General features: G+C 43.7%; 2 protein-coding genes across 3 annotated transcripts; both read left to right on the forward strand.

The window, feature by feature from the left end:
• The first annotated feature begins 8808 nt into the window (after positions 1–8808).
• Positions 8809–15392, forward strand: Rpp14 (ribonuclease P/MRP subunit p14). 2 transcript variants are annotated; one of them, XM_051206706.1, is made up of 6 exons: positions 8809–8871; positions 10916–11003; positions 11126–11210; positions 14341–14417; positions 14841–14919; positions 15321–15392. In XM_051206706.1, the coding sequence occupies exons 2-6, from the start codon at positions 10933–10935 to the stop codon at positions 15375–15377; spliced, it is 369 nt and encodes a 122-aa protein (XP_051062663.1). In that variant the 5' UTR covers positions 8809–8871; positions 10916–10932; the 3' UTR covers positions 15378–15392. The 2 variants fall into 2 exon arrangements, with proteins under 2 accessions (XP_051062663.1, XP_051062662.1); XM_051206705.1 differs by lacking the exon at positions 8809–8871 and adding an exon at positions 8872–8908.
• A 56-nt stretch (positions 15393–15448) lies between these two features.
• Positions 15449–16008, forward strand: Htd2 (hydroxyacyl-thioester dehydratase type 2). Its single transcript, XM_051206704.1, has one exon. It carries the CDS (start codon positions 15492–15494, stop codon positions 15999–16001), a length of 510 nt encoding a protein of 169 aa, XP_051062661.1. The 5' UTR covers positions 15449–15491; the 3' UTR covers positions 16002–16008.
• Positions 16009–20859: the final 4851 nt, after the last annotated feature.

Here is a 20859-nt window from a genome sequence, read left to right on the forward strand (position 1 = left end):
GCAGATCTCTGTGAGTTTGAGGCCAGCCTCGTCTACAGAGCAAGTTCCAGGACAGCCAGGACTACAACAAAGAAACTGTCTTGAAAAAAACCAAAAAATAAAACAAAACAAAAAAGGCTAAAAATCAATAAATTAAGCTTCCACATCCAGAAGCTGGGGGAGGGGAGAGAAGATAAGTAAATCAAACAGTGAAATGGAGTGATTCAACTGAAAATAAAAATCAACAGAATCTATTCTCAAAAAAAAAAAAAAAAAAAAGTCAGTAATACATTATTTGGCTTTTCCCCATGAGTTGAGTTTCCTGTTAGGAGGGTGACTCTGCACCTGGGTGATAAGAGATGGTTTCCTATGAGTCACTAAAGAGGCCTTGGCCTTGGGGACCCATTTCAGAACACAGGATTTCTTAGTGGTGAGGACTGGAGGAGTCTGTGAGCCAGGTGTCCTGGTGTGTACTCATAATCCTAGAGCTTGGAAAGATCATGAAGTCATAGTAGGATATTCTCAAAGCGCAGTGATATGGGGAGAAGGATCTGCATTGTCATTCAAGCAGAGTATGTGCTGTCCACCTCAGCCTGGAATAACTGTAGGCAGGCTCTGCAGTAGGACATGGCCCCCACTTCCTCCACTGTCAGCAGAAAATACTGATGGAAGACGTGAACCAAGAGTAAGAGTTGTTTGGATAAACACAATGTAGGTTTTCAAGGTCCTTTGATGGCACTGGCATGCTGGGAAGTCCCTTGTACCCTATGTCTTGCTCCAGTAATTTTAAGAAGCCTGCTAGTTCCTGCCAGCTAGCAGCCGCCAACCAGATCCTGCTGGGCTCTGCTGAATCTTGAAGAAAGGAATTATTCATCACAACCCTTCCTGAAAGACTGCCAGAAACTTCTGGGATAAAACGGAAAGCCCAGTAGACTTGATCCCTCTGCTTGGAGTTGGCACCATCAGAGTTGTTGCAGACTGAGTTTCCTGGGCAGATACTGGAGACACTGAGGGACAAGCAGTGATCAGAACTTCTTGCCATCTATCTGGGCAGCTTCTTCAGGATGGGGGTGACAACAGGCATGACATGGTACCAGATGACATATGTCAAGTTGAAGGTGCTGCCTGTTCAACTCCGTGTCTTCCACTTGAGTCCCTGTGAGGCCCTGATATCCCAGGGAATCATACCTGCTGCTCTGCCCCAAGGGAGTTTCCAGAAAACACTGGAGAATTGGAATGCCTGCCAGGTGGGGCTGCAAACTAAGGCTACTGTGTTTGTCCAATTCCTTTTTCTATCTCCTCTCTTTCTATGCCTCTCCCAGCAAAGGCAGTTACCTCCTAGCCCCTGGAACATGACTCTGCTGAGCTTTCATCTATCTCTCCCAGTGTCACCCTGAAACCACCAACTAGACTTCCTAGTCAGGCATTTTGAAGGAGGAGTGAACAGAGATAGGACAATGGAGATAGCCTTTACTTAGCTGTCCAGGTTGGAGCAGAGTAGGATAGAGCAATGTTTGCATCAAGATCCCTGCTGCCACAGGGCTTTGTGGTTTAGTTCACCCATGTTCTCTAGGCTGAAAAGAACCAGGGTGTGGGCCTAGTGGTTTGCTTCCTCTGCCTATGGTGAGAACAAGGGCCTTGAGTCACCATCTGAGAAAGGCACAGGCACCAGGCAGCTGGGCTGTTCTTGTTCTGAGTCCAGTAGGGACTACTCCTTTCTGAGTTTTGGGATCTTTGGTACCTAAATCTCCAGTGGGAACCTTGGGCTATGGAGTTCTATCAGGTAATGGGAATGAAGGATTCTGACAATCCTAGTGGCCTAAGGCCAAAGCTAGCTGGGGCATATGACTGTAATTGATTGTAACACATCTCTTGGAAGGTCACTGTCAAGAATAATGTGAGCCTACTTCCATAATTCCTCACTAAGGCTTTCAGATCCCTATGTAAAAGGACCATGCACCATATCTCATATGATATCCCAACTCTATGCATGATCCAATCAATGCATCCATGTTTCTGCTATCTGTAAATTGGATGAGATCTGAAACAAGCCTTCCCTTCACGCTGGTACTGGGTGAGAAGACTGTGCTCTGTTTTGCTTTTTTGTTTCTTAATTCCAGAGTCGCAGATAAAGAATGGGAACCTGCTCTTCAGGTTCCAACTCTTCTGTTGGGGAGTTGGTGGCACACTGAGGAAGAGAATTTTCTAGCATGGAGAAGAACACACCCTGCACATTGGTGTGTACCATAGCACCCTCTTCTGACCATCAGTAATTTATCCTAATACTTCTTAAAGTATTTTTAATTGTATTTATTTTATGTGCATTGGTGTTGTGCCTGCATGCATGTGTGAGGGTATCAGATCTTGGAGTTACAGACAACTGATAGCTGCCATGTGGGTTCTGGGAATTGAACCCAGGTCCTTTGGATAAGCAGCCAGAGCTCTTAACCACTGAGCCATCTCTCCAACCCTGTCCTAATATTTCAATTATTGATATTAATGATACCTGTCACTTTTCTCAGTGCTATATCTCCTACATGGCGCCACACTCCCCTGACAGTTTTTTGGGGGGATGTCTGTGTACTTGCATACACATATATGTACCTATAATCAGAGAGGACCTGCAGGTGGTTTGGTGAACTTAAGGGGAAAAAAAGAGCATAAATGTTGGGAATTATTGTTGCTGCCTCCATTACTTCTATACTTTGGGACTCTTCTAGATCAACCCACAGAGCTGTAGGTTTCTTTAAGAGGACTGCAGAGTTCCCCAGAGAAAGTGTAGAATGGTCAGGTATCCTTGAGAAAGTATTTTGAAATTTTAAGACATTATCTAGCAGAAGCCCGCAGTTGCAGCTGCTCCAGAGGGTGACGAGCTGGAGCCCAGCCTCACAACTTAGGAACATCCTATCTCAGAACAGAGTTAAAAGAACTAAGGATACAGCTCCATGGCAGAACACCTGCCCTGTGAAGTTCTGGAAGAGAGGAGGATGGGGTGGGGTGGGGGACTGAGTGTGTGGCGGAGGAACATCCAAGACCTGACTAGAAGCAACCTGTTTTAGTACAGGGTGTCTAGATTCTGCTTTACTGGGGTCTTCAGTACTCTAGTCAGCCTGGGCCTGGCAGACATGGACTTGCCCTCCTCCCCCATCTCTCGGCCTTGCTTAAAACCATTAGGTTACATTCCTAAAGCTAGCCTCCACGGTCTAATCCCATATTTGCCCACTTCCTCCTCCTGAGGCTGACTTCCAAAGTCCAGCAATCAAAAGCCCCTTTGGCTCACCTAGTTAAGATGCCCATTTAAAATTAAACACCTCATCCTAACACAGGGTTTCTCCCTTTACCTTTATAAGCTGCCATCTGCCTATGTGCCATGCCTGTCTTTTCTCTATTCAAAGGCAGTCCTTTGTCCCCTTTGGACAAATATCCCTGCTCTTTTTGTTTGTTCCCTCCCCTTCTCCCTGGTCCTCTATCTCCTGTCTCTGTCTCTTATTCCCTGCCCTTTGTCCCTTTGGGGCAAATCTCCTTTGTGCAGAAAAATTAGTCTTTGGGGTCCTGAGCTGATATTTTTCTTTTCAGTTTGTTTTTCAGGGAAAGTCTCCCTTTCCCTCATCATTTAGAAGCTTTCAGTGAAATTGGCTATGACACAAAGTGCCCAGCTTTGGTGCCATCAGGCGCATATCTGGGGAAGGTTCAGGACAGAGGGGAGGGCACTAAGGCAGAGAGCAAGCCATGCTCCCCCCAGATGATGGAGGTGTTTGGACCTACAGTTCTGGGTCAGAGCTTCTAATCTGTTTACTGTGGTCTGCTGAGCTGCTCCTGGAATCCTGCCTGCAGAGGCCACTCCAACCCATCCACCTCCCTTTTAGTAACCTTTGCACTGCAACCCTGCTATACACTATACACTGGATGCTGGCTCAGCTGACTGACAAGCTCTTAACCACTGAGTCATCTCTCCAGCCCAACACACTCACACTCTTGCATACACATGTATGTGTAGAGGTTAGAGGAAGCCACTGGGTGTCCTGCCCTATCACTTTGCATTATTCCCTTGAGACAGACATCACTCAGTCTGAAGCTGACATCTACACCAGGCTGGCTGGCCAGTGAACTACTTGGATCTGTTGCTTCTTTTCATCCCCAAGGTGCACATGTGACCATACCTGACTTTTTAACCTAAGGGGATCTGAACTCAGGTTGTCTCCCACTAACTATCTCAGCCTAAACTTCACAGATTCTTCAAGACATGGTTTCTCTATGTAACAGTCCTGGCTGTCAAGGAACTTACTCTGTAGACCAGGTTGGCCTGAAACTCAGAGATCCATCTGCTTTTGCCTCAAGTGCTGGGATTAAAAGTGTGCACCACCACTACCCAACCCACAAATTCTTTTTGATGTTGTTATTGCTGCTGCTGCTTGGTTTTGGTTTTCAGTTTGGGGTGTGGGGGTGAGACAGGATGAGCCATGTAGCCCAGGCTGGCTTTACAGTCTCCATGTTCCTGCCTCAGCCATATGAATGCTCAGATCATAGGCAGGCACCACCGTGATGATTCCTTATTTGCTGCAACTGGAAGTCAGTGGCTAAAGAGAAGGAAGGCTTGATCTTCCTTTGGGGTTGTCTTAAAGATTGCACGTCCTTTGTACTCCAGGGCAGCTGAACTCGCCTCTGATATGAACCTTCAGTAAGTATGCTGTCCAATCTGAGCCAGCAGGACACAAAGAAAAGCAACTGTCAAGCTTTGCCAAGACAGGGTAGGACAGTCCTACAAATTCTCCTGCTTCTTAAAATGGTGTGTCAGATATTCTAGACCTATAAGCCAAAGTTGGATGCCCCAGTGTCACAGAGAAACCTTGGGTGACTGTCCAGGCAGCCAGCTGTTTCTGTCATTACTTGCTTCTTTTGGAAGTTGCTTGCTTGTACTTCCTGCTTACTCAGGTTATTTTTTTCCTTCTCAGGTCTTTGATGGGGTGGAAGATTAGATAGTCACAGTTATTATCCTCTCTTACCTTATCTAAGGGCATATTAGGCACAAGACAAGACAGATTCTTTAGAAAAGGACAGCTTTTGGAGTAATCTCTATAAAAATTGCCAATTATGTATGGTCTGGACATCTAAGATGTATTTCTTACTTGATAATTTTCTTATCGTGCATAGTTTTTATTAGGATTAGAACCCTCATTTTTATTTTAGACTAAAAGTGGGAAATGTTGTGAGGATTTGGTCTGATAGCCAATTGTATGGGGAAGTTTGGCCCAATGGGCATGGTCTTTTCCGGAGATATGTAAACCAAATAATGGTGGGGGGGTGAATTTGATTCATTCCTAAAAGAGATAAGGAAGGTCGAGAGAAGGTCACCAAGCCATGGCTTCAGCAAGCCCTCCCAGGTCCAAGAGAGTAAGATATATGCCCTTCTTGGGTCACATATCTCCAGAGAAGACCACATCCTTTGGGCCATGCCACCCCATACAATTGGCTATTGGATCATATTCCCACAACACTCACCTCCTTGCTTCCTACTTGCCAATCCCTGCTTCCCTCCTCTTCACCGGCTCCACATCAGCCACAAGTAAGTGTTTTTCAGCTCTTGATTGGAGATGATGCCCTTGAAGAGGCGGCTCCTGGTCTGGCCATCCACATGGAAGGGATACAACCCAACTGGAGTTTCCTGCTGCATTTTATTCATCTATGAAAGGTGACAATGTGACTGCGCCACTGATGGCATTGCAGTGTCACTGTGCAATAGAGCTGGCATAATGTAAGCCAGCTGGCTGGCACTCCGTGACTCCTTAAAATGAAATGGAGGTGAGGGCTGGAAATGAAATGGGTCTGCTGACACAGGGCCATGATTCCCAGTGGGTAGGAGGACAATGTGGAATAGATTTCTCCTTGCACACTGTAGAAAATCTAGTTTGCACCAATTAGCAAGGCAGGGAAGGGAGAACAGAGAAATGAATCGTGAACTGAACTCTTGGTCTCTGCTATATTAGTCCATTCTTGGGGAAAACAAACAAGCAAACAAACAAACAACAACAAAAAACTAAACAAAACAGTCCATTAATGTATACAATACTCAAAATGTTCCACTAGGGGGTTGTAGAGAAGTCTCCATGGCTAAGAGCACTGACTGCTCTTCCAGAGGACCAGGGTTTACTTCCCAGCATCCACAGCACAGTTGATAACTGTGACTCCAGTTCCAGGGGATCTGGCATTCTAACAAAGATGTACATGCAGGCAAAACACCAATGCACATTTAAAATTTTCACTGGAACAATGCCAGGGTGCCTATCACCAAAACACTGTGCTGGCAAGTACTGGTGGTCCAGGGTACTATGAGAAAGCAGGTTGAGTAAGCCAGTAAGCAGAACTACTCCATGGTCTCTGCATCATGATGCTCCTGCCTCCAGGTTCCTGCCCTGTTTGAGTTCCCATCCTGACTGTCTTCAGTGATGGACTTTGGTGTGAGAATGTAAGCTAAATAAACCCTTTCCTTCCCAACTTGCCTTTGGTCATGGTGTTTCATCACAGTAATAGTAACCCTAAGACAGCAACTGTGTACTTGTGTTGTTTTGGAAAGAACTGAGGGTGGCTTACAAAGATTTATGAGATTCCATAATAGAAAGTTAAACACAAGTTAGTTGTAAGTGAGGATGAATAAAGACAAAGAAATGGGATAGGCTGAGAGCTGTAATGGTCACATTAAAAGATAAAGATGTTCCATGCAATCCTGCATGCCACCAAGTGCTACGTGACCAGAACAATAAAACATAGATCCTGTGTAAGTGACCAACAATAGAGAGCCACGATCAGACTCATAATCCATAGTGTCTGTTAAATATGCACCAGCTTCCCACAAGATACCTAATTCTTTCTGCTGGGGTCTGTGTTAGTTTCCTCCACTTATTCCCCATCTAAAACAAGTCCTGTTTCCTCTGAGGTGGAAGCAGAAGCTACAGGACTACAGAGCATGGCCAAGACAGGAATGACAGAGTTTTAGGTTCTTTTCTCAATCATAGAAAAGGCCCCGACTGACCTAGGCACAGGCTTGGCTGTGCAAGGCATAGCTTTTACCTCCACTGCTATGTCTAGATCAGGCCAAATAAAAAACATTTTTAAAATACAAACTGAGTGACCGAGTGACCGCTGGTGCCAACTACAATGCAGTGATGAGCCATCACAATTTCCCATACTCAGAGACCAGACTCCAGCTGGTTTAAGATGGGGTGGTCTGGACATCACTGGCTAGTATTATAATCACTTGTAATCTGGTGTTATAACCTGTATTACCACTTGTAAGCATGATGGGGGGTGGTAATTTAGCCTTTCCCTCTGCCTCAGTTACACTTCTGTAAAATGGGGACTATTGGAAAAATAGCTACCCCAAGGTTGTTTGAGGGTTCCATTAGATAAGTTATGTAAAATCTTTTGTACAGTGCCTGGTACGAAGTAAATATTAATTGCTATCGTTCTATTAAATACACATTGTATGTCACATGTATAGAGGGACTATACCTTACATTCCTGAGCTCCTACCACCCAGGACAGTAGCTATCAATAATGGACTCAGAACAAATTCATGGTGAGTAAATCAAACGTGGAATAACTTAACGTCTGGATATAGAAGCAGCTAGATCTTTGCATGTCAATACAGAACATCTACTGTGTGCTAGGAGCCACAAAGGGCCATTGACGGTGGATCTTGTCCTTAGTACCTGACAGATGTTCTTGAAGGAGGACAAGGCTTGGATTTAGCTTAGTGATAGAGGATTTGCTTAGCAGTGGTTTTGATCCCTGGCACAGGAAAAAAAAAAAAAAGGAAAATAATCCAAGAGAGAAAATGTTTGATACAACTGAAAGACCAAAAAGTGAAGTTAAATGAAGGACGGTCTGACCTAGAAAGCTAACCAATATCTGTTCCTTGGAATTTGCTAGCTTCCTCTCACCAGGCCCTGAGATGACAAGAATTCACACTGCCCCTCCTTTCTGCCCCTCCTTTCCTGTGAGTCTACAGGTGGTAAATAGGGTCCTTAGGAAACAAAGAGATAGCTGTAACTCTGGTTAATTAGCACACTCTGAGGCCCTAAGGTCTGTTGATCCTAATAGCAGACCATCAGGCCTCCAAGGGTCACGTACTCAATGGACAGAGGATCCCACCCCCTCCCTAGCTTGTGGGTTTGCCTTTAAAAACACCTGGGCCCAGGGGAGGGGGCTTCTCTCTAGTCTGCATGCTGGAGGAGCCAGTTTGCGCAAACGTTTCCTGTTCATTAAAGCCTCTTGCGTTTTGCAGCAACTGGACTGGACATTGAGTTCTTGGGGCATCGACCAAATCTGGAAGACTCCTCATTCTGAGGGTCTTACACAACCTGTTGCAAATGAACGTAGAAATAAATAATTGACCCACGAAGATTGTTCGGGCCTAATTAACATGCCACAAACGCAAGTTCCGGACGCAGGCGCCAGGGGGCGCTGAACCTGTCGACCTCAGCCCGGCTGAGGAACATGCCAGTTTAGTGGCCGTCGCCGAGCAGTGACGTCACGTCCGCTTGCGCGTTTGCGTCAGGACGACGGAGCGGAGTCAAATGTAAATACACCAGTTTCTCAGGCCCAAACTTAGGCTGCTGCGTGGGGACTCCGAGCCGTGAGGTGTTCAGGCAGCGCGCAGGAGACAGGAACGGCTGGTCCAGTGAGGGCTTCACTCTGCGCCGGGCCGCTTAACTCGCTGGGAGGGGTGGGGCGGGTGCGCATGCGCGAGGCGGGCGCCAGGGCCAAGAGTGAGTGCCGCTGGCGGGAGGTGCCATGCATTTGTCAGGTCGGTCGGGAAGCTCACCTCGGCTGGGGCGGGGTTCCAGACAGCCGGGAAGGCTCATCTGGCAGTGTGCTAGGCGCACTATCCTCGAGGTGGGCGCTCGGCAGATGGCGGTTGTTATCGAGCAAGGTTGGAAACAGCGTGCAGTACGGACCGGGCTTCTTCAATAACTGCTTTGCTCCCGTTAGTCCCCGAGTTGTGTTTTGTGTGCCTCAGTGTGCAAGCCACTCGTTTGAGTCCGGGAGAAGCAATACGGACTAAAACATTCTTCTTCGGAATACAGGCATTGTGAGAGGCAGGAGAAAGGTGGAGATTAAATATTCTGTGATTGTGTTAGAAATTAAGAGTTGCAAGGACTGGGCAAGGAGGGGTTGGTGCTGTAAGAGATCGGATGAGTAAGATGAAGGAGGCAAGAAGGGTGAGACACGTGGCTACCCGCTTCTGGGTTACAGGGAAACTAGTCTTAAGTGAGGCCAAGAGGAGGAGAAAACCCAGAGTGTTATTTAGGTCTCAAATTCCTGTTCTCTGGGTATGGTGTCCCCCGTCTTTAACCCCAGCACTCGGGAGGCAGAGGCAGGCAAATCTCTGAGTTCGAGGCCAGCTTGGTCTACAGAGCGAGTTCCAGGACAGCCAGAGCTCTGTTACAGACAAACCCTATCTTGAATATCTCCATCCCCAGAAGAATTCCTTTTCCCAGTGGCTGGCACTTAGACAAAAGCTACCTACTGTTTCCTCTGGAGTTTAAGACAGTTGAGTCATTCTTCTTATATCTGGGCAAAAGTTTCACTGGCTTCTCCTTTAACCTATGACTGTGGTGCTTATTAGCATATCACTGGCTGTGCTAGGCCCCCTCAGTCCCTGCTCAGTGGTACCAACCACAGTCATTCTGGCTGACAAGCCCTGCCCCCTCCCCTAACCTCCTCATTCCTGGCTTCTCTTCCCTGTGTAACTCAGCTTTTTTATTATTAACCCAACTCTCTTAGTTCTCTTTTGTCCTCTTGGCTCCTCTCTTGCTCTTCCTGGCTCGATATTCCACCCTACTCTGCATAAAATGAGAAGCATCACAATGTCTGAGCAGGATTGTGATATGAGACTTTTTGAGTTTTGTTAGTGTGGTGTGTGTGTGTGTGTGTGTGTGTGTGTGTGTGTGTGTGTGTGTTGGGGGGGGGGTGTTCAGGACAGGTTTCTATGGGTAGCCCTGGCTGTCATGCTGTCATGGAACTTGATCTGTAGCAGGCTGGCTGAAACTCACAGAGATCCGCCTGCCTCTGCCTCCTGAGTGTTGGGATCAAGGGCATTTGGTATCACTACCTGGCTGTGATGTGATTTAACACATTCACAGCAGCCATATAGATTAGAGAGGGAGCAGAAGAGTCAAAACCAGGTTACTTGCTAACAACATGCTTGTGAGCATCCCTGCAATCAAAAAAAGACATCAGCAGTGACTGCAAGAGCTATATCCTGAACCTGTTGAGTTTTATGCCAAGTTACTGAGGGCAACTCCGTCTCAGTGCAGCCTGCAGAGGGCAAGACTAGATTTTACTTTGAGAGCTCAAGACTGTGCAGAGTGATTGTTTAAGTCATTTTTAAAAATTAATTTGTTTTTATTTAATGCATATGGGTGTTTTGCCTGCATTTGTTTTTATGCACCATGTAGTTGCAATGCCTAGGAAGACCAGAGGAGGGTGTTGGATCCTCTGGAACTGGAGTACAAACCCTGTGGGTAATGGAAATCCAGTCTGGCTTCTCTACAAGAGCAGCAAGTGCCCTTTAAAAAAGTAAAATATAGTGTGTCATTTTAACTTTTTTTTTTTTTTTTTTTGTCATTAAGGAAATATACATTGTCATGTGACCATTAACACCAGTATTGTCTAACTAGGGTTACGTAAAATACTATAAGTCTTTAAAAGTCAAATAGGCTGATATGGTGACATTCTAGCTGGTAATCTCTGTCCTTACTAGAGAGAGCAGGAAGATCAGTTCAAGGCTAGCCTTGGCAATATAACAAGTCTTCCTCAGTAAATAAATAAATAAATAGATAAATAAAATAATTGAATTGCCCATGTTCCCATTAAAAATACAATATTACTATTAATAACAAGATGTATGTGGTAATTATGTCTTGACTCCTTACAGGTACCCCATGTTTGAAGATGCCAGGTACTGCGTATGAAAGAATAGTTTACAAGAACCCCTCGGAGTATCACTACATGAAAGTCTGCTTGTGAGTTCAGTCTTACAAGTTCTGTTTCACAGTACTTATACCTTTCTGTTTTGTTTTGTTTTTAGTGAATCTGAAAAGCATGGAGTTTAATATATTTTCTCTTTTTATTTATTGTTTTTCAGAGAGTTTCAAGAACACGGAGTTGGACTGAATATAGCCCAATTCAAACAACTGCTTGTTTCAGCCCTGAAGGACCTGTTTGGGGAGGTATGAGTCACTTGGCAGGTTAACATTCTTTAGGTTTTCATAAGAAAGTCTATGTAAGGTGTACGGTTTTTCCTCCCGCCACTGGTCTTGTCCCGCCGCCGCGCCAGCCCCAAATAACACAGAGACTCTGTATTTGTTATTATACTGTTGGCCAGTTACCACTTTCTTATCGGCTAGCTCTGTCTTAAGTATTAACCCATTTCTGCGTGTTTCCACGTGGTCTCCTTACCCGGGAGTGAGGCAAGCGTCTGGTCTCCCCGGTCTCTCCATGCTGACTCCTCCTCACTACTTCCTATTTCCTCCTTGTCTCCTAGTCCCTCCTATCTTACTTTCCTATTGGCCAACAGTGCTTTTTCATTAACCAGTATGAGAAACATATATACATAATGGTATCTCCCATCAAGTCTAGAAAAGGAAGCAAGGGTATAGCTTAGTGGTGAAATGGTAGCTACCTGGTGGCTTACCTTGACCTGGTCATACCCATCACTTGTGCATACACCTATCATAATTCTAGTATCTGTGATTCTCTCACTGACAAGTGAATGTAGAATAAGAATTCAAGGTAAACCTCCTCTACATAGCTGTTGGAAGTCAGCCTGTCTACATGAGACTTTTTTAAAATGGAGAAAACTTTTTTGTTTGTTTGAGACAAGTTTTGTGTATATCCTTGGTTGTCCTGAAGTTTGCTCCATAGAACAGGCTAGCCTTAAATTCACAGAGCCACCTACTTCTGCCTCCCAAGCACTGGGATTAAAAGGGAGCAACACCACTCCTGGCCTAGAAGAACACTTTGTAAGAAACACAAAAATGCCATTTTTTGAAGATGTACTGGAATTTGCAAAAGCCAACTTTCAGAAATAATCAGTTCTGATAGGTTATTCCAGTGTGCCCTGTATTGACAAGGGACCTGTTAGACTATTCTTACACAATGCTATCAAATTATAGTCTAGATTGGTAACATCATTGCCCGTCTTTATAATGGGAGCTAGCACACTTCAGTGAGAATGTCTCCTTTAAAACAGTGTGAGGGTGTCAAGATGCTCTGAGTTTAGTTCCTGGAACCCACATGGTGAAAGGAAAGAACAAACTCTTGAGAGTGTCCTTTCACCTCCACACATGTGCATATATGTGTGAGCAAACAGACCTTGGTGCATGTGCAGTGACACATACATATACATGTGGGGAAAACGCATAGAGATAAATAAATCTTTTAACTTTATTTATTTGTTTATTACATTCCAATCCCAGTTACCCCTCCCTCCTCTCCTCCCTTCCCTCTAACTCTCCCCACTTTCCCTGACTTCCACCCACCCCACCTCCCATTTGCTCCTTGGAGAAGGTAAGGCCTCCCTTAGGAAGTCAACTAAATCTGTCCCATCATCTCGTTGAGGCAGGATCAAGACACCTCTCTACCCCCACGCTCCTGTGCCTACGCTGAACAAAGTGTCTCTCCATATAGAATGGGCTCCACTCAGTCAGTTTGTGCATTAGAGTTAGATTTTGGACCCACTGACAGTGGCCTCATGTATTGTCCCAGTCGCACCATTGTCACCTGTATTAAGGGAGTTTAGTTTGGTCTTATGCAGGTTCCCCATTTGTCAGGTCTGAGTCAGTGATCCCTTACTAGCTCAGGTCAGCTCATTCTGGATTTCCCCATCATGGTCTTGACTCCTTTGTTCATATTGTTACTCCTCCCTCACTTTGATTGTATAATAAATAAATCTTAAAGTAATAAAAAAAATAAGCAGAAGTAAAACATTGGTTGACATTCTAGTGCAGCTTCTTAGCCTGTCGCAGGCCAGCACTTTGAGCAGTTATGTCTTAGCATTCATTTAACACAAGTTAAAGTGGACAGGAAGGGCAAAGATAGGATTGACTCTCAGTAAATTCCGTCATACATTCATTCTGTTCAAGTCTGCCATGTATCTTATCAAATGTACTCTGTAAAAACTATAAAGAAGATGGAGAGAGCCAGGCAATAGTGGAGCATGCCTTTAATCCCAGAACCCAGGAGGCAAAGGCCAACCTGGTCTACATAGTGAGTTCTAGGATAGCCAGGGATACACAGAGAAACCCTGTCTTGAGAAACCAAAAGAAGAAGGAGGAGGAAAGATAAATTATAGATTGGGAAAAAAAAAATATTTAAAAACCATATGTCTGACAAAGAAGTATTATCTAGAATATTACAAAGAATCCAACCCCTAACCCCCCATCCCCCGCCCACCCCCTTCCAGCCTGGTCAAATCTAAGTAAATTCTGAATTGTATTAATACCAGTTGCCTGGCTTTGATCCTTACCATACGTATATAAGATGCTGTTTTGGGGGAGCCTGAGGGAAGAGTACATGATGTAGATTGCAACAAATTAAAAAGCAAAACTTGCAATTTCTATATGCCATTAAAAAAAAAAGTTTCAGGAGATAGAGCTGTAAGACATGCTTTCTATTTCTTGGGTTATCAGTCTTGTTAAATAGTGACTAGAAGGAGAAAATTATGGAAGAGCAAAGTGTGAGGTCTTGTATAAGAAAGAGTCCAAGAGCCCAGTTAGATTGAGCCTAATCTTGTGAATATGGGAAGGAGCTGCTTTTCTTGTTGTTGTTTTGTTTTTGTTTTTCTAAGACAGGGTTTCTCTGTGTGTAGCTCTGGCTGTCCTGGAACTCACTGTAGACCAGGCTGGCCTTGAACTCACAGAGATCTTTATGCTTCTGCCTCCTCTAAGTTCTGGGATTAAAGGCATGTGCCAACACTACCCAGTGTGAAGGAGCTTTTTTTTAAACTGGGGGGGGGGTGTTGAGGGGTGTACAGAGGTATGTATATGCCCATATGCATGTGTGGGAGTTAGCTCTCTCCTTTTACCATGTGGATTCTGGCGATTGAACTATGGGGATCAAGCTCAGGTCATCAGGGTTTGTGCCAGACTACATTATCCACTGACCCATCTCACCAGCTGGAGAAGGAACACTTTTAAACACAGGTTCAAAGGTAAGGAGGTATCATGAAGAAGAATAGGAATATTCCAAGCTGCAAGAGCTCTTAGCAGGCATGAGAGTACAGTACCATAAATTGAAGTCCTGGTTTTTATCAGAGTTCATGATAACAGGAGTCTACCAACGGTATTGTTCCATACATAGGTCGGTGCTGCTTTACCTGTGGACATCCTAACCTATGAAGAGAAGACTTTGTCAGCCATCTTGAGAGTATGCAGCAGGTATGACAGTGAAATAGTTCTAGAATTACAGGGCAGAGAGTGGTGGAGTAGCACAGTGAAGATGTTTCCAGGGTGACAGTGCATCGCTGGGAACTCTGGGCACCTTTGAGGAAGTCATACTGGAGTTAATATGAACATTCCTCTACCTGGGATTATACTTGAGATAAGAGAAAACCTTGTGGTTTGTTTGATCACAGCCAATTTCCCAGTTGATGATTGTTGTTTTAAAGTCAGAAATGTGTGCATTTTAGATTCTTGGGCTCAATTTGTTCTTTCTGTGGTATGTTCTTCTAAGATTCTGTTTTATTTAAATGAGGCTTCTGTGGCTATTTGTTTTTAACTTTCTAGACAGCAACAAGCGAAAGTACTAGGGAGCTGTTGGCAGCAGAAATCTTTATGTATGCTTTCTTGATCTTTATGCAGTGGTCTGGCTAAATTGTGGAGCTCTTTGACCTTGTTTGGAGCCTATAAAAACAAGAAATGTGCCTTCAGAGTGATTCAGGTAAAGGCTTTTCCTTCATAATTTTGAGGAGGACTGAGCACCATGATTATGTGATCTGTGTGTCTCAGTTTAGCCCTGAGTAAAGCAAACAGAGTTAACATCTAGCAAGGGCAAACCCCGAATCCCACTGCCTCTGAAACTGAGGCAAAGTAGTCAGATTTTAGGTCACAAAGGAGATGTTTGAAAGTCAAATTTGTGGTAAAGGCTTCTCATTGAATGCTACATGCAGTGTTGCCTTGGCAGGCTGTTTCCAGGCTTATGATTACTTGTGTAGCCAGTGCTTCCTCCAGGATGAGCCTTAAGATGTGACTGCTGCATTGTATGTCCTGTAAAGCTTGCATGTTTCTTGTGTTGCCTGTTGTTTCCATGCAGTTTGAGCTAACCTTTTCTTTTTTTTATAGGTGTCTCCCTTTCTCCTGGCATTATCTGGAAATAGCAGGGAACAAGTGTTGGATTGAATACTCTTACAGTTCCAGAAACTTTCCACTCTGAACAGTATCTTGTGATGACTTCATAGATTGAAAAAAGAAGCAGGCTAAAGCCCCTATTGATGACATTTGAAGATATCGAAGATGTTCTCTGTCCATCATCTCTGGGGGAGTGGGCTTCAGAGGAGACTGTGGCTAAATTGCCTGGTACCAACAGGGAAGTGCTTTCAGCATGTGCACACACGGGTTGGAGACCGTGCTGAGCTCAGCAGAGCTTTCACACAGCAGGATGTAGCTACTTTCTCAGAGCTAACAGGAGATATCAATCCTTTGCATATAAGTGAGGATTATGCAAAACACACCAAGTTTGGAAAGACAATTGTGCATGGCGTTTTGATAACTGGACTTATTTCTGCTCTCCTGGGAACAAAAATGCCAGGGCCAGGCTGTGTGTTTCTTTCCCAGGAAATTAAGTTTCCAGCCCCTTTATATGTTGGGGAAGTGGTTTTAGCATCTGCAGAAGTGAAAAGGTTGAAGCAGTTTGTTGCTGTGGTTGCAGTGTCTTGCTGTGTAATAGACAGTAAGAAGACTGTTATGGAAGGTTGGGTTAAAGTTATGGTTCCAGAAGCTCCTGATGCTGAAATACAGATGTAAAGTTGTAGTTCAGACTCCTGTGTTCTTGTTATCATGACATCTGGGGAAGTGGGCTTTTGTTCTTCATGAAGAAATGTCTGGTATACCTGGAAGCCATGTGGGCAAGAGAGCAAGCAGACAATTTGTTCCAACGTCTACTTTCCCAACTAGCTTTATGCTTTACCCAGACTTAAGTATGTACAAGGTTTCATCTTCTTTGGCGGTTTGGGTTTTTCTTTTGTTTGTTTTTTGTTGTTGTTGTTGTTGTTTTTCCAATTATAAACAATTGAAAGCTACTGGAGGGATGGTTTATCAGTTAGGCTCACTGGCTGCTCTTCCAGAGGATCTGGGTTTAATTCCTAGCACTCATAACTGTAACTCCACAGTCAGAGGATCCGACACTGTCTTCTAGCCTCTGCAGAAACTGCATGTACATAGTGCACAGACATACATGCAGGCAAAACAGCCACACAAATACAACAATAAGATTTTAAAATCTTTTTTAAAAAATGAGAAAGCTATCTGCATGTTTTACTTTCAGAATTTCAAACATAGTTATATTTGAATTTGATAACACCTACCCATACCTGTGCTGAGGAAGTTTCTTACTGAGTTTATACCACCATAAACTTAGTTACTAACTGTAATGATTGCAGTAGGGTCATCTTTGAACGCCTACACTTTAGGATTAAATATTCTTAACCCCTTTCCTAGTAATTTCTGCATTAGAGTTATAATTCCTTACTATTTACCCCAAGGTAATCTTGTGCTGGATGTGGTGGCACATGCCTTTGCTTCTTACTTGGGAGGTAGAGGGAGATGGAGTTCAAGGCCAGTCTGGTATGTATAGCAAGTTCCAGGACAGCCTGTCTCAAAAACACAAAAAATGTTGTCAACTTCAACCTTCTCTGTGACTTGAGGTTTTTGCTGTTATGGGTGAGGGATTTACATGCAGCTTTGACTCAGTTATGTAAACTAATATGATTCAGCATTGTTGAAATAATAGAAACATAGGAATAAGAAGAGGGCCAATAACCAATATTATCCTCCCACTCTGGCCTTTCATGAGTGAGGTTAGGTAGCTTCTTGGAGCCTGTCTTGGACTAGCTCTTGTAGACCAGGCTGGTCTCGAACTCACAGAGATCCACCTGCCCTGCCTCCCCAGTGCTGTGATTAAAGGTGTGCACCACAATAGCAGGCTATGGTGCTGTCTTAAGTAACCAGGTGTGTGTGTGTGTGTGTGTGTGTGTTTGTGCATGTGGAGGCCAAAGGTCAGCTAGGTGCCATCACTCAGATAAGATTCACTTTACCTTTTTTTATCCTTGTTGACCTGGGACTCAATAATTAGATGAAACTGGCTGACCAGTGAGCTCAAGGTATCCATAAGTCTCCACTTCCTCAAGCCCTGGGGTTATATATAAGCACAAGCTTTGTTTTGTGCCTGCTTTGTTTGCTTAGAGGTGGATTCTGGGGTTGAACTCAGGTCCTCACAGTTACTCGGCCTGGCACTTTGTCAGCAGAACTATCTCTATTCCAATAACCAGACCAGAACAGAAGAAATTGATGCAAAGAATTATTATAGTCGCTAGAGGGCAGTCATGTGTCTTAAGTGAGTTCTAAGCCTATTCCTCTTCCAGTGTGTGAAGGTGAGAAGAAAACACCAAAGCAGTGTCAGGAGCAAAGGTACTATTGTAAGTCTCAGAATGGGCAGCATTGCAGACTGAGTTCACCTAAGAATGACTTAGTTCTCAGCAAGTCCCCAGACTTGATGAAATGTGTCAAATACCAGAAGAAAATAGAGAACTCGGTCAGTGCACACTCCTGTAGAAGTTATCACTCGGGATTCATCAGCAGTGTGGATCCTAAGTGTGGATCCATAAATGGAGCATGATATGATTTTTCTACATTTCTAATAAGTTAATATTCTGCATTTACTATAATTCTTGAAACAGTTTAATAAAGTTAATGGTCCATTGTATTGACACAGAAGCAGACGGATGCTATATAGCTTGTCCAGGGTCATACAGCTACTATGCAATAGAGCTATGATTCAAGCTAGAATCTTTCCTATCACTGTGGATCTACAGGCTTTTCATTCCTGGAGCACTGTCAATTTCAATAGCATTTTGTTAAATGAGAATTACAGCCATTCAGATTGATATGTTGTAGCAAATCCCTATTCTGTAGCTATGGTTTCTACCTAATACCTGCTCCTCACCCTCACCCCCAATAATAGTCATGCCACATAGTGGTCTAGTCTGGCTTTGAGCTCAACATCTTCCTGTTTCAGCTTCCCAAGTCCTGGGAAAACACGTGTGTAGCACTGTACTTGGCCACCTACCCTTTTCCTACATGACATTCAGAGATTATGTTCAGAGGATGAAAGCTCTAAAGATCAAGTAGATGAAAAGATAAGTTAGAGACAGGCACAGTGGTTGATTCCTAATTCTAGCAATTCAGAGACCGAGGCAGGATATCTGTCCCAACCAGCCAAGAGAAAATGTTATATAAGCCATGTGGGAAATGGAGAGAGATGCTACTTTGGCTCATAGATGATTCTTATTTAGAGTATTTTCACATTAATAGTTTGGGGTGTCCATGAACTTTGGTCTCTGTTAAACAGTAGAGTCTGTAGTCTGTAAGAGATGACTCAGCCAAGGCTGTCAGCTCATACTCTATTAAAGTAGCCATGAAGAGAAATGATCATTCACTTTTTCAAGCCCACATGAGATGCCAGAAAGAATGACCATCTTACAATGAAAGAGACTGATAATTGAGAGGGAGCCTTGATTATGCTAGATCCTATATGGAAGTGAGTGCAAAAGTAATGACTAAAATAGACCAATTTGTTTAGCACTTTCCATATCAGTGGCATTCATTATAAGACTGCAATTTATGTGATATTTGATTGGCACAAAAAGAATACCCATCTTAAGCAATTTTATCCTAATGTACTGGAAAATTGCTTAACAGACAGTTATAGTCTGTTGGACACATTTCCATATTGCTGAAATACCACTCTTCCCCCTGCCCCGCAGCAGTAAATCTTAGATTAATGGGTAGAACCTCACCATGGCCACCATTTATCTTGTAGACTTGATTTGTGTGTTGTTCTAGAAAAAGAAATGTCTAAGTGCATACCAGTACCTCTGAGATAACCATTAGTTTTCATTTTGGTCCAAACTATTAGTCATTTTTCTTTTATGTTCCTAGAATGTAATTCACAGACCCTGAAAAATTGCTGTTAAATCACATCTATTAAGGGTTTATATTAAAACAGTCTACCAGGGGTCGGCTGTCTGCCACTCTGAGCAGCTGGGTTCGGTGCTGCCTCGTGTGCTGGCATAGTTGTTCGACTAGCTCCAGGTCAGCAGAATTGGGATGCATGTGGTGCCATCTCAGGGGTCCAGGTGCTTTGTTCCATAGTCTCTACTTTCATTTGGATTGCAAAGACCAGAAATCTCAGCATCTTCAGAGACATTTAGAATTGGAGCAGAATGAACCGCTAAAAGAAAACCCAAATAATGTGTCCACCAGTCAAACAAGATTAGAGATTCCATAAGCTTTATTCCTCAAGTGGCTCATAACTGTAAATTGTTTTGATATTATGCCCTGGACATATTTTCCCAGTGTTATCATAGAAAAATGTCAACATATGGATGTCGATGAATTATATTTTGTTTAATATCCAGACCATGAATATTTAAAGAAATGAAATAATTTGGACTTGTAAGACCACTCTGCTTCTGTGTACTGATTTGTATAGCTGTTGTCAGACCTAGAAATTTCCTCACTAAAATCCATTATGTTCAATCAGTCTGGCCGAACCTCAGGTTGTTAGATAAACAGTCCATGAGCTGTCTAAACATTTGACAACACAGCAGAATATAAAAATCCTCCTTCCTTCTGTTAGCCTGCAAGCAGTTGTATGTATGCAAAAAGCAAAACCATGACATTTTCTCATTCCTTATTAGTTTATTTAGCCCAAAACTAGAAAAGCAAGTCTGATTTTATTTAAATCAGCTCTGGCCTGGGAAGAGCTTCCCCATATTTAGTCTGTGCCATTTTAAATGCCATACAGAGCCAGGCACAGAATCTTGCATCTGTAGTCACTCGGGGTTCAGGCAGGAAAGAGAGCCACTAGATCCCCAGAAGTTCAAGTTCAAGATTGTAATTTAAAAAACAGCAAAAGCCAGATGAATACTGAGGTTATTGTGGGTTTTGGAGTCTGGTCCGTGTGTCCCAGGATACTTAGATGGTTGCTGACAAGGAAAAAATAAGCTTAGCAGAAGTGTGTGTACTGTGGGGCTTCCAGAAAGAATCACAGAGGAAGGATAAGGAAACAATGAGCTTGCCCCTGGCTTCCATCAAACATTTCTCACTTTCAGTTTCCCTTTCTTGGTAAAGAAGACAGGCAAGTCACATTTCATGACATGTGCAACAGCCTTCCAGAGAGAACAGCATTCAAATCCTTGTTCTCACGAAAGCCTGCGCTCACATCATTGTAACTAATAGCCTGCAGTTGGTTCTTAGTTTGTTGTTCAGGTACTACCAACATTAGCACTGTTCTGTGCATTCAGTAATCCTGCATGCTGAGGCTATACCAATCTCCATTCCATAGCTGGGGAAGCTTAAAGTGAAATCAGGCCGCTGGGTGCCTCTTGAGCTGGTGTAAATCTAAAGCAGGATGTGGACCTGTCACCATAACCAGCACTCTAGCTTCTCCCTCAGATTTGTGAAGGCAGGTTTTAGTTTTTTGTTTGTTTTTGGGTTTCTTTTTTTTTTTTTTTTTTTTTTTTTTTGAGACAGGATTTCTCTGTGTAGCTTTGGAGCCTGTCTGGGAACTCAATTTATAGAACAGGCTAACCTCAAACTCACA

This window comes from Phodopus roborovskii, unplaced genomic scaffold, assembly GCF_943737965.1.
Source record: "Phodopus roborovskii unplaced genomic scaffold, PHOROB, whole genome shotgun sequence".
Taxonomy (NCBI): Eukaryota; Metazoa; Chordata; class Mammalia; order Rodentia; family Cricetidae; genus Phodopus; species Phodopus roborovskii.

What these genes read in the sequence shown, in the direction of transcription:
- Rpp14 (XM_051206705.1), top strand. Translation starts at nt 8,887, where the DNA reads ATGGCGGTTGTTATCGAGCAAG. An exon ending in TGAAGGACCTGTTTGGGGAG is followed by an intron (nt 11,211 to 14,340) that starts GTATGAGTCACT and finishes TTCCATACATAG; the next exon opens with GTCGGTGCTGCTTTACCTGT. An exon ending in ATCTTGAGAGTATGCAGCAG is followed by an intron (nt 14,418 to 14,840) that starts GTATGACAGTGA and finishes ATCTTTATGCAG; the next exon opens with TGGTCTGGCTAAATTGTGGA.
- Htd2 (XM_051206704.1), top strand. Translation starts at nt 15,492, where the DNA reads ATGTTCTCTGTCCATCATCTCTGGGGGAGTGGGCTTCAGAGGAGACTG.